The 12,981-nt window shown below is 46.6% G+C and overlaps 1 protein-coding gene across 4 annotated transcripts in view; it reads left to right on the top strand.

Moving 5' to 3' along the window:
• The window catches only part of LMBR1 (limb development membrane protein 1), a 116,347-nt gene that overhangs the window by 89,265 nt on the left and 14,101 nt on the right, over window positions 1-12,981 (top strand). For all 4 annotated transcript variants that reach the window (XM_061585906.1, XM_061585907.1, XM_061585904.1 and 1 more), the window contains 4 exons: window positions 83-160; window positions 1,253-1,326; window positions 1,562-1,652; window positions 3,265-3,331. In XM_061585906.1, the coding sequence (XP_061441890.1) occupies window positions 83-160; window positions 1,253-1,326; window positions 1,562-1,652; window positions 3,265-3,331 (310 nt within the window). The remainder of the gene's footprint in view (window positions 1-82; window positions 161-1,252; window positions 1,327-1,561; window positions 1,653-3,264; window positions 3,332-12,981) is intronic.

Here is a 12,981-nt window from a genome sequence, read left to right on the forward strand (position 1 = left end):
TTCATTAATGGTCATCAATATGAAATATAGTGAACATTTTTGAACCTTCACCAGTGATTGGATGTGTCTTCTTCTTTTGTAGGCAATCTCTGTCCTCTTAGTTGCTTGCAATATTCTTTGCCTGTTGGTCGATGAAACTGCAATGCCAAAAGGGTCAAAGGTAAAGTATTATTCCTTTGTGAAATTAACTGCAGCAAAAGGCACATTGACAGCATAATCAGAGACATGTATACTGAGAGGAAAGTCCCATTGAATTCAGTGGTTTTTACTTCCAGGACAGCTTAAGAGACCTGTGTTGAAAAGAATGAATTCTGGCCCTGACTTTGGGTTTGATAGCAGTCACACAGCCACAAGTTTTCAGATAGTGAATGGTGCTTCACACACGCTTTGGAGCATGGCGCAGGGCTAAATAGAATAATAGGAAAGATCTTGAGAACCGTGGTCTGAAGCAGCAGCATATGAGCACAGGTTAATCATGCACATAGCTACCATTGCTGGGGGTGGGGGGAGCTGTTCAGAGTGACTTCTGTCTTAGACAGCAGGGACCACAGCAGCAACAAGATTAAAGAGAGCTCCAGTTATGTGCACACTCTTCTGCTCATATCACTTCCTTATGTTGTGGCTGTTAATCCTTTTTTGTTGCTCCATTTAAATATGGACCATGATTTGGAAAGGAGTGTGCTTGTTGCTGAGACTCCCAATAGCCTATAAGGCAAGCTGCTTTCAAAGTTTTCCCGTATGTTGGACTTGGGTGAGTCCCCAACAGAGAACAAACACCCCATCAACTTCCTGAATTTATATGCTGTGAGACTGGCTCTTCAGCACTTTGCTTTGATGAGATTGTTGCGGCATGTCCTTCTCTTTTGGGGACCCTTCTGAGTGCAATATAACATTATGTAGAAATACCTTTCAAGTAACTCCAGCAGTTCCTTCCCCTGATTTCCACTTACATCTTCTTTTATTTGCAGTCAAATTCTTTGTGCATTTTGATATTTGTTCTGAATGCACACAATATGATACTTTAATTTAGTTCACATAGATGGAAAATAATCAATGTGTGGTTCATGTTTTCAGACTTGTTGGTGTGTGATTATTAATGGCTACAGATTAGCTTAGCATGAATATTATCAGAAAAGGATTCTTCATGATACTTTTAATTTTTAGTACTTCTGTCCAAGGCACTCAACTTTTTTGTAAGCGGAAAGGAATAGCTCTTTTTGTGTAATCCTTATATTTTTTAAAAATCTTGCAGGGGCCTGGCATAGGAAATGCCTCTCTGTCCACATTTGGTTTCGTGGGAGCAGCACTTGAGATCATTTTGATTTTGTATCCTTTCTTTAACAAGTATTCTGCCTAATTTTCTGGGGCACTACTAATTTCCTAAGACACTTGCCTAGAAGAGAGAAAATGACAAGTCACTTATTCCCATGCACTCAAAAGTGCTTGCTATTTCTTTCCCTCTTCCCCCCCCCTCTCTCTCCCCCTCCCCTTTGTGGTGCTTAAAGCTTCTAGGAGTCTGAAACTTCCATTCTTTAGCCCTTTTATTCCTTGATTCTCACAGCTATCTTATGATCTCCTCTGTTGTTGGCTTCTATAGCTTACGCTTTTTTGGAGATTTCACTCCCAGAAAGGATGACACAACCATGACAAAGGTAGGTTAAAAAGTCTGAGGTGGTTATGCCTTCCTTGTCCATTTCTTCCACCCAAGGCAAACCTGACTCTCTCTGATGGTAATTGCTCTGAATAGCTCATTTGGGGCGATTAGTGTTTGTAAGTTGCGTAAACAAACTACAAGATTTTTTTTCAGACCCTGAATGGGGCTGAGGGGGGAGGGGAAGGAAGGGAAGAAAAGCTGTGTCCTGTTTAGTTTGGATGGCATCCATTCACTGGTAAAATGCTGGGATTGCCAGGCTTATGAGCTAGCCATAGAAAATCTGGTGAAGGGTTTTTCCACCCTCCCTAAAGGGAACCAACGGTATTGCTAATGAGTAACTTTGTGCGAACTGTATTTTAGGGGCTTGTTTGAAATGCAAATAATTTGGTTGCTACAAGTAATGCAGGCAAATTCATTCAATCTGAATAACTAAATAGGAAGTAGTTCTATTCAGCAACACTTTTCATTCTGAGGCTACTCTGACATTTCCAGAACTTTATAGTGGCTTTAGAAGAACTAGCGTTGAGCTGTATGTATTAAAAAGACATTCCCATAAACAGAGCAACATTTCTTAAACTGCATCCCTGCTAGCTGTTAGCTTCCAAGTTTTTGAGATTCTCCTTCTTCTTTTTCAAAAAATCTTTTTCTATTCATAGAGGGGGGGGGAAGCAGAGGATTTGCTTTCATCTTGCAAGGAATTCTTGGAAGTGGGAAAGTAAACAGCAGTATAGAAGATCCTTCATTGAAAATGTTGAGGAGTCCCATTATGTTTGCACAGCCCTTTCATGTACAGCATTAAAAAAACCTGTAAGCAAATGACATACACCTAGAGAATATGCAACATATTTTGTTTTGTCAAGTTTTTTTAAGTCTTAAGGTTTAATCAGCATCTGTTATATATAATGTTTAACATCACACATTTAAGCAGTCCATGGTTAATGTATAAATCTTGAATGTGAAGCAAGTGATTCTAGAAGTGGCCTTAAATGCTATAAACTATACAGTGATAAATAGCACTCTACTCCAACACCCAGAAAGATGCCTGTTGCAGTTTTTTTTGGCATCTATCTTTTGCCCTGGAGTGGTTCTTACCAGCTTTCGGATTCATTTGGGATAAAAAATAGCAGCAAGTCCAACCTGCTGCTCATTTCAACACAGAGACCAAATGAAATCATCATTGTTGGGACACAGTAATACTTGTCATTCTGGATGTGCAGAGGCAGGAAACTTGAACTCATCTGGTAGGTGACTGATGCCCTTACAAAATACTAAGCAGTTGGACTTGCTGGGTAGCCAGCACAGTGTTATGTTAAAAAGCATCCGTGGCAGAAATTGGTGCTTAGCATGCTTTCTTTTTGTGTGTAAGATACATTATCTGCCAACTTCAAAGGTCCCTGTGGTCTATTGAGAATTTTTTACTGTTCTGTCTGGGTCCTCAGAATGCTTGGTTTACAGCGCTACTGGAGGAATGCAGCAGAAATGAGAGGGAGGGGCAGACTGTAAAACAAATGAGTAGAATCTAGGATGTGTTTTGCATGCTTCACATAGTAAACTTAGAGCTCATCAATCACATTATTTTAAATTGAAATACCATCTTTTTGTTTAAACAGATAATTGGGAACTGTGTTTCTATCTTAGTCCTTAGTTCAGCTTTGCCAGTTATGTCAAGGACGCTGGGTAAGTCTTTTTTTTTTTTTTAAACAAAATTTTATTAAAATGTGTTAATTTGATGTCATTGCCTAGAGATCAGCAAATTGTTTCAGTTGTATTTTCAGGAAAGAAAATCAAGGTACAGTGTGAGTGTCTTATGACACAGCTCCATGTACATACTGTACTAGAGCTCTTAAGCCACCACAGACCCTGATAATTCTTCCCATGTCAATGCCATACTCTGTGTATCACTGCTGGGGTTACATAAACACAAGCAACAATGCCCAAGTTTCCTGGTGAGCCTGTTGCTTTGGTGGTAAGCCCCAGGGATGAGGGGAAAGACCCTGGGAAAAGTCAGCAAATAATTGCTTGGTAGCAAACCCCTGCCTTCTGTAATGGTTTTGCTCATGCAAAGACAAATTCTAGGCAGTGAGAATCCTATACTGGCAAACCGTGGGGAATGGGCCTTGACAACAGTGTGTGCGTGCGTGTAAAGAAGTTGTATCCTGCTCTTCCAGCAAATTCTCCTTCAGAGTGATCAGCAAAGCTTAAAAAAAATTAAAGGCAGTAGTATTAGAACAGTAAAAGCCTAAAACTCAGCAGCGAAATTAAAAAAAGGGATTTAAAAGCCCTGGGAAAATGCAGCACTCAGTACTGAGTCTCAGAAAATGACCTTGTGGACAAGTTTGTGAGGGAGAAAGCCATCCTTCAAATACTTGAGTTCCAAGCTGTATACAGCTTTAAAGATAATCACCAGCTGTTTGAATTGATTCTGGAAATGCATCAGCAGCCAGTGTAGCTGTTTTAAGATCAGTTAGATGTGTTCCAACTGGCTGCTCCTAATTGTAAACATAGCAGCTGTATGTTCGACTAACTGCAATTTCTGAACAGTCTTTAAAGGCAGCCTCACGTAGTGCATTAATTTGAGAGATAACAGTGGCCAAACTCTCTATGTCAAGGAGGGACTGCAGCTGGTTGGAAGGTGCACTGTATCATGGAAGCCAGTGAGATATTCAGTGACACGTGCATCAGGCTGCAACCTTAGAATGCAAACCTGATCCTGTAAAGGGAGTTAACCCTTTTCAGAACAGATTGAACATCACCTGCCTGGGCAAATAAACCACTCACCAACAGCACCTCCATCTTGCTGGGATTAAGCTTCCATTTATTAGTTCTCATCCAGACCATTATCAATCCCAGATATTGATTCAACACTTCCAGTGCCTCACCTGAGTCAGGTGACAAAGAAAGATCAGCATAGAGAGGATACCTCACTTTATATCAATTTCATAACCTTATTCAGCAATTTTCCATAGGAGGACTGCCATCAAGCGGGTTATAGCTCCACCTATCGTCCGAAGGCAAGAATGTTTTGAAGTCAAGACTAGGGGCGTCAGGCCCCTCCCACTCTCCAGTTCATTGTTGCCTTATCCATGCAAGTTCGAATTTATTGATAGTGTAGTTTCTAGATAAGTTTTTGTGTATCTGTGTGACAGGGTGGGAGGTTTGTGTGTGTATTTCTGTGCGTTTCCTTCCCTCTGTCTTTACTTAGACTGTTTGTTTAGTCTTCCTGGGGAATTTCTTTGGGGGGTTGTTCCTTCCCCGTGTTTTTCCTCAGTCCCTAGCTTAATGACGACTTAGGGAGACCGCGGCTGCGGTTCTCCCTTCCTCAGGCAGCGGACGCAGCCTTAAACCAGGAGCTTGCGGCTGCAGCTTCCTGGTCTGCGCTGCCGCTTTTTTCGTGCCTTTACGGCTTGCCGCCTACCCCAGGAACCTGCTGCTGCGGCTCCTTTTGTTTTCAACGTCCCTTTGTTTGTTGGGTTGCCGCCTTCCCGGCTCCTGCCGCGCATTTGACTTCGCGGCGGTTCCTTTAAATTTTCCCCTCCAGGAGCCTGCGGCTGCGGCTCTCTCTCTTTTCCTCTCAGCGGCTCTTATTAGTTGGGCTGCTCTGCCTCCCCCGACTCGTTCCGCGGCATTAAAAATATCTCGCCACAACAGTCTTCAGGAGCCTGCGGCTGTGGCTTCTCCCCTCTGTGACGGTTCCAGCGGCTGCTGGGATTTTGCTGGCCGTTCTGCCTCCTTGGCGGAGAATTTTTACCTGGCCTTTTAAGCCGCAATTGTGTCTCTCAGCCCCGCGGCTGTAGAGCATATTTGCGGCCATTTTTGAGGCCGTTCTGTTGCACATAATTTTTTCTAGCCAGCCCCATTTCAGCTTGCTGGTGCTCCTCAGTGTCCACCATTGCTTCTTCTTCGTCCTTACGACCTTTTTTATTGAATTTTTCCCCGCTCTTTTAACGGGCGCCATTTTGTTTGTCCCTCTTGTCCCACTCTTTCTGTTTAGCCTGTTCTATACTGAAAAGGGGTCTAACTGACAAGGGCTGTGGATAACAGAGCCAAAGGCTGCAAGTCAGCTCCCACAACGAGATCTACTTTTTTGTGTGCTGTAAGATAGGATACCTATAATCCTACACAGGTTCCTCTACTCAATCCGCTACTGATGCTGACTACTGAAACTATTTGAACCTGTACATTCTGCCCCATCCGTGGCCGTGTACCAAGGCTGTTGATACTGTACATTCTGCCCCATCCGTGGCCGTGTACCAACGCTGTTCATACTGTACAAAGGCTGTTTGAACTGTACATTCTGCCCCATCTGTGGCCGTGTACCAACGCTGTTGAATCTGTACATTCTGCCCCATCCGTGGCCGTGTACTTAGCCATCTGAGCCGGTGCATTCTGCCCCATCTGTGGCCGTGTACTGAGCCTGTTTGGGTCTGTACATTCTGCCCCATCTGTGGCCGTGTACTGAACCCCCTCGAAAATATATGATGGCGGAACAGCCAGTGACAGCTCAGGCAACCAAGCCTAAACAATCTAAGGCAACCAAGCACAGACACGTCAAAGCGGTTGCCAAAACCAAGCATATATCCAGCCACAACACAACCAAGCGGGCACGCTACGTTTCTGTACCGGTTTCTGAGGAGGCGGGCCAGGAACCATTAACAAATCTGTTTAATTCTCCGGCCGCATCCTCTGAGGAGGACTTTTCAGGGTTTCCTGACCAACCAGCAGCCAGCTATCCTCCTCCCATAGTACCACCTAGGGCTCATTCCTCTTCTCAGCCTGCTGAGCTGCCCATATCTTTGCCTTTACATGCGCAACCATCTCCCACACCGGGGCTGCAGCTGTCTCAGGAGTTCATATCGCAACTACAAGACATGCTGTCGTTCTTCTCTCAAACACAGTCACAGTCATAGGTCACTGCCATGCCTCAGCGGAGTGTTTGCAGACAACCCGATGATCTGGGCCACTATGTCCGCAATGAGGCAGATCCATCATGTTCTCCAAACCCTTTTGACATTGCCAGGGGCAGGTTTGTCGATGATGTCTCTTGTGGTGAGGACCCGCCATATGCTATGCAAGCCGAAGGTAACGGCTGGAGTGACCAGTCGGAGCAAGAGGAGGATACATCTTATCGTCTGTTTGATGCCTCCGATTATCAGCCCCTTGCTCGCAGAGTACTGAACACCCTTGGTCTACAATCTACACAACCTGCAGCTGCCACTCCTGCTATTAAAGGGGCCAGGGTCCTGAAATCCCCCACGCCAGCAGAGCACTACCTTCCTGTGCCAGATCCTATTGCTAAGCTGGCCAAGGACGAATGGTCTCACCCATTACAAACACGCCGTTTTAATGCCCTTGCGGACAAGCTTTACTCTTTGGCTCCGGAATTTGCAAGCAGACTGGCCGTCCCTGGCATAGATGAGCCGATTTCTAGTCTAGTCTCTAGATCCCTTTTGCCGAGGGAAGGAGATTCACATTTAAAGGACGCCACTGAGCGGAGGCTGGACTTTGCCTTACGCAAAAACCATGAAGCCACCGCTTTCTCCATGCGAGCCTCTGCATCAGCTTCCATCTTTTCCAGGGCAGCGATTATGTGGTTGGATGACCTCTTAGATGATCCTAATCCCGATCCTGTCTCTCTGAGGAGGTCACTGATGAAATTGCGCAAGACAGTGGCATTTGTGGCTGATGCCACCTTGGATGCAAATCAGCTGGGAGCAAGAGCTATGGCAGCTCAGGTAGTCGCTCGGCAGACCCTCTGGCTTCGTCACTGGCAAGCGGACTCTACAGTCAGAGTTAATTTATCAAGGGCACCTTATTCCGGCTCATTACTCTTTGGCGAGGAAGCCCAAAGGCAGTGCTTGTTGACCCCAAGGATGCTCGAAAGCCTGTCTTGGCCACTGTCAGGAACGTTGATCGCAGGCCCTTCAGACGTTTCACCTCATACCGCACGACCCAGCCCTTTCGAGGAACACGGCCCGGGGGATGAGGCCGCGATTTCCGAACCTATGATTTCCGTCCCTCCAGGGGAGTCTGGAACAGACGTTTCCCAGGCAGAGGTCAGTACCAGGGGCGCAGACGTATCTCAATGTCCTCATATAGGGGAGGGTCTCGCCAGCACAGACAGTACTGATGTGATACCGGTTGGGGGCAGACTGCTTCTGTTTGGAGACCATTGGCTGTGTCTGATTCAGGTCGCCTGGATCAGAGATCTTTTTTGTTATGGCTATGCACTAGAGTTTTCGGCAATCCCTCCGGACAGATTTCATCCCTCCCCTTGTCCCAGGGCACCAGCCAGGCACTGCATCATGCAGACAGCCATACATCACCTCTTGTACACAGCAGCGATAGAGCCAGTCCCTACAACAGAGAGGTCGGAAGGGGTGTACTCCCTCCTATTTGCTGTGCCCAAACGAGATCTGTCATGGAGGGCGGTGTTGGACCTCAAGTTCATCAACCGTTTCGTAAAGTATCGCAGGTTCAAAATGGAATCCCTCCACTCCATTACAGAAAGCCTTCACGAAGGAGACTTCCTGGCTTCTATCGATCTAAAGGAAGCGTATCTCCATGTGCCTATTTGCGTAGCCCACAGAAAATTCCTTCGGTTTGCTTTCGGCCCCCAGCATTTTCAATATCGAGCGATGCCGTTCAGCCTCTCATCTGCCCCGAGAGTATTTACCAAGGTGCTACTCATACTAGTGGCTTACCTCAAGCTTCAAGGGGTCCATATCTACCCCTACTTGGACGATCTTTTAATACGGGCGAGTTCCAAGGAGCTGGCTCATCGCCATCTAACGTTCACGCTCCATGTCTTGCAGGCCTACAGCTTGCTGGTCAATTTCGACAAAAGCCATCTCTAACCAACCCAACGCCTACAACATCTAGGGGCGATGTTGGACACCCTGCAGGCGACGGTGTTCCTGTCTCCAGACCGCATAACTGCTATCACAGACATCGCACGGTCTCTGATGCACCACGCAACCGCAGACATCATGCTTCTAACCAGGGCTCTCGGAATGTTGGTGTCCACCATCCATATTGTGCCATGGGCTTGAGCTCATACTCGCCAACTCCAGTGGGCCTTGTTGCCGTTTCAGCAGGACATTGCCAGGTCAAATCATCGAGCAATTCCCTTGAGCCCTGCACTGCGCCTTTCATTCTGCTGGTGGACGAGGGTCCAACATCTCACCCAGGGCACTCCGTTCAGAGAACCCCGCAGGACTGTTATCACCACAGATGCCAGTCTCCTCGGCTGGGGAGCCCACTGCAACTCCCACTTCGTTCAAGGGGTTTGGACCACAGCAGAGCAGACTCAGAGCATCAATTGCCTGGAACTGAAGGCTGTCCACTTAGCTCTGCTCCATTTTCAATCTCTGTTCCACTTGGACCATGTTCTCATTCGAACGGACAACACGTGTGCCAAATCTCATTTAAACAGACAAGGGGGGACCAGGTCCCGTCATCTGCAGAACCTAGCTTCCCTCATATTCAACTGGGCAGAGCAACATCTGCAATCCTTAAAAGCAGAACATCTCAGAGGAATTTGGAATGTGACAGCAGACTGGCTCAGCAGACAACAGGTCTTTCCGGGAGAATGGAAACTTCATCCGACCATTTTCCATCTTCTCCAGTGTCGGTTCTGCGTCTTCTCAGTCGATCTATTTGCCTCCAGTCGCAATTGCCAGGTACCCAGGTACTTCGCTCGATACCTGGACACGACAGCAGAAGCGGTGGATGCCCTGTCGCTACCGTGGCCGGATGGCCTATTGTATGCCTTCCCTCCAATACCATTGTTAGCCAGAACCTTGAGGAAGGCGCGACGCGAGAGGGCCAAACTGGTTCTGATAGCTCCATATTGGCCCTGTTGACCGTGGTTCTCGGATCTCCTTGCAGTGTCAGTGACGGACCCTTGGACGCTCCCAGTCAGGCCAGACCTCTTATCCCAGGGCCCAATCTTGCATCAGGATCCTAATTGGCTCAAACTAACAGCGTGGCTTTTGAACGGGGAGATTTAAGGTCTGCTGGCCTGTCTGACGCTGTTATTGACATTATCTTGGCCTCGAGAAGACCATCCACCACCCGTATATATCAACATACTTGGGTGGCATTCTCCAGGTGGTGTCAGTCCCAACACCTTGATCCTTCCCAGGCCACAATACATCAGGTGCTGCAATTCCTTCATAGGGGCCTCCTGATGGGACTTAGACCCAACACCTTACGTAGACATGCGTCCACTCTGTCGTCCATTCTCTCAGTGTCCTCCGCTGGTGCTCCTATTGCCTCGCACCCGTTCATCAAATGTTTTCTGAGGGGAACCGCGCTACGCTCACCAGCTGTATTCCACCGTTTTCCCTCATGGAGTTTGTCGAAGGTCCTACAGGCTTTACAACGCCCTCCGTTCGAGCCCCTTAGGACTGTGCCTTTACGTCTGTTGTCATTCAAGGTCCTGTTCCTGATCGCGATTACCTCTGAGAGACCAGTTTCGGAACTGGGCGCATTGTCTTCTGCCCGCCATCTCTGTGTTTTTCACAAGGACTCTGTTATGCTGAAGACTGATCCTTCTTTCCATCCCAAGGTCAATTCAGTTTTCCATTGCAACCAGGACGTTGTTCTTCCTTCATTATGTCCGAATCCTACCCATCCTCTAGAGAAGGCTTGGCATTCAATGGATGTTCGGAGGGCTCTCAAGACTTACCTGAACAGGACCCAGGATATACGACGGAGTGAGTCTTTGTTTGTATCCTTTCATCCACGTTCTATGGGGCTTAAAGTAGCTAAATCCACCTTATCCCGCTTGTTGCGGGCATGTATTACTTTAGCCTATGAGTCCTTTAAGCTTCCAGTTCCAGCTAGTATAACAGCTTATTCCACTAGGTCAGTGGCCACTACGGCTGCTTTTGCTACCAACACTCCTGTTGCCGACATTTGCAGAGCTGCTGTTTGGTCTACCCCACACTCGTTTATAAGGCATTATAAAATAGACCATTATGCCTCTGCCGATGCCTCTTGGCATTCATTGGATGTTCGGAGGGCTCTCAAGACCTACCTGTCTAGGACCCAGGATATACGATGAACTGAGTCTTTGTTGTATCCTATGAGTCCTTTAAGCTTCCAGTTCCAGCTAGTATAACAGCTCATTCCACTAGGTCAGCGGCCACTACGGCTGCTTTTGCTACCAATGCTCCTGTTGCTGATATTTGCAGAGCTGCTGTTTGGTCTACCCCACACTCGTTTATAAGGCATTACAAAATAGATTGTTACGCCTCTGCCGATGCCTCTTTTGGCTGACGAGTGTTGCAGCAGGTTCTTAATGATGATTAGGATGTGGGTGGTCCCTCCCTGTTATGGGCTGCTTTGGTACATGCCGCTTGATGGCAGTCCTTCTATGGAAAACGGACCATTGGTCTCACCTGAAGGGTGATTTTCATAGGAGGACTGTGTGATGTTCCTATATTAATGTATATATGGTAAGTGTTGGTTGTTTAGAAGATACATGGTAAGTGGAGTGAAAGAGGAGGGGGAGTGAATGGGCAGTAGAATGCTAGATGATTGGCTGAGTGTTTAAAATGGCCGAACGTATAAAAGGAAGAGTGAGAGTGGAATCTGGGGGGAGAAGAGAAAGAGTGGGTTGCTTGGTGGGGTTTGAGAGAGTTGTTTGCCAGGAGAGAGTGGAGAAGGAGGGGGGTGGAGTTTGGATTAGTATTGAGTAAAACCATATGCTTATGTGCCTTAAGAAGAAATCTTGTTAATCTTGTTAGCTTTGTTATCTTTAATAAATACTTAATTTGGTTTACCAAAGGCATGATCCTTGGCTGGGGTTTCACAGACCAGAAGGGAGGGTAAGGTAATGACCAAGGCTGAAGGGGAACTGTAACAAATGGTGGCAGCGGTGAAGAGAATAACAATACCAGTATTCAGAGTCTCTGGGAATACTAGTATTAGGACGTGACTGGTGGTTGCCTAGCAGGGGGATCTGTTGAGATCTGTGCTAGAGCGGGGAGAGAAACAATAAAAAAGGACAGTCCGGACTGGTGGAGTCCCTGGTGGTGCCTAGTGACAGGCAGTAGCCACGCGCAGGTAGGAGCCTGACAGGGAGAGCCAGGGAAGGGCCTCACAGGTGGTGGCAGTAGCGGTGGGATACGAACAACAGAGAATCCAGATACGAATACTAGAGAATCCAGAACAGTGGTGTGACAAACAGAAATAACAAAACAAGATTTCTTGTGAGAGTGACTGGCAAAGAGTGTGTGGCAAAGAGTGAGTGAACTCAAACACCATGGCTGAATACATAAAAATGAAAAGAGAGGAGCTGGTGGAGAAGTGCATAACATTCAATTTACCTCACGAGGGTAAAGGGGTAGATGAATTGAGGGTAGCACTTATAGGATTTGCAACTGCCCAGCAAAAACAACCTGTCAGAGAAGAGATCCCAGAAGGATATTTAAGCAATCCTGCTTATATAGAGTATTTGAGAGAGAAGTTGAGGATGGAAACTGAGAGAATGAGGATGGAAGCTGATGGGAAAGATAAGCAGAGGGAGTTGGAAACTGAGAGATTGAGGATGGAAGGTGCAGAGAAGGAAAAACAGAGGGAGTTGGAAATTGAGAGAATGAGATTGGGGTTTGAGGAGAGGGAGAAGCAACGAGCATTGGATGCTGAATTACAAGTAGAAAAGTTAAAATTTGATAGAGAGAAATTTCACTCTGAGGAGACAAGGAAAGAGAGAGATGGAGCAAAAATAAAAATTACTCCAAAGGACTTTGCTGTCTATGAGCCTGGTCAAGATCCTCAAATTTATCTCACAACCTTTGAAAAGGCAGCTCAGTTGTGGGGGCTACCTGAAGATAAATACATGCAGTATTTATCAAACCTGATCAAAGGGGAATTGGCTGAGGTATACCAATATTTCCCCTCAGACAGGCCCGTCACCTATGCTGAATTCAAAGAAGCAGTGTTTAAAAGATTCAGACTGGGGCCTGATTATTTTAGAAAGCTTTTCAGAAACTGCCAGATACAGACAGGGAGGTCTTTCGTGGAGCTGGGGGCAAAACTGATGGACATATTTGGGAAATGGCTGACAAGTGCAAAAGCTCAGTCTGTGGAGGAGGTGAAAAACCTCATGATATTGGATCAATTATACCATCAGTTACCACCAGAAATAAGGCTCCTGGTCAAAGACCGTTCCCCTACATCGGTGCAGGAGGCCGCAGAGATGGCGGATCACTTCGCCTCCAACAGAACTGGCTGGGTGGGGAAAACATCAAGAGATTTTAAACCCAGACCATATAACGCTGGCAGAAGAGATGTGGTACCACAGCGAGTGAGTCCTCCAG

This window comes from Rhineura floridana, chromosome 10 (assembly GCF_030035675.1).
Source record: "Rhineura floridana isolate rRhiFlo1 chromosome 10, rRhiFlo1.hap2, whole genome shotgun sequence".
In the NCBI taxonomy this organism is placed as follows: Eukaryota; Metazoa; Chordata; class Lepidosauria; order Squamata; family Rhineuridae; genus Rhineura; species Rhineura floridana.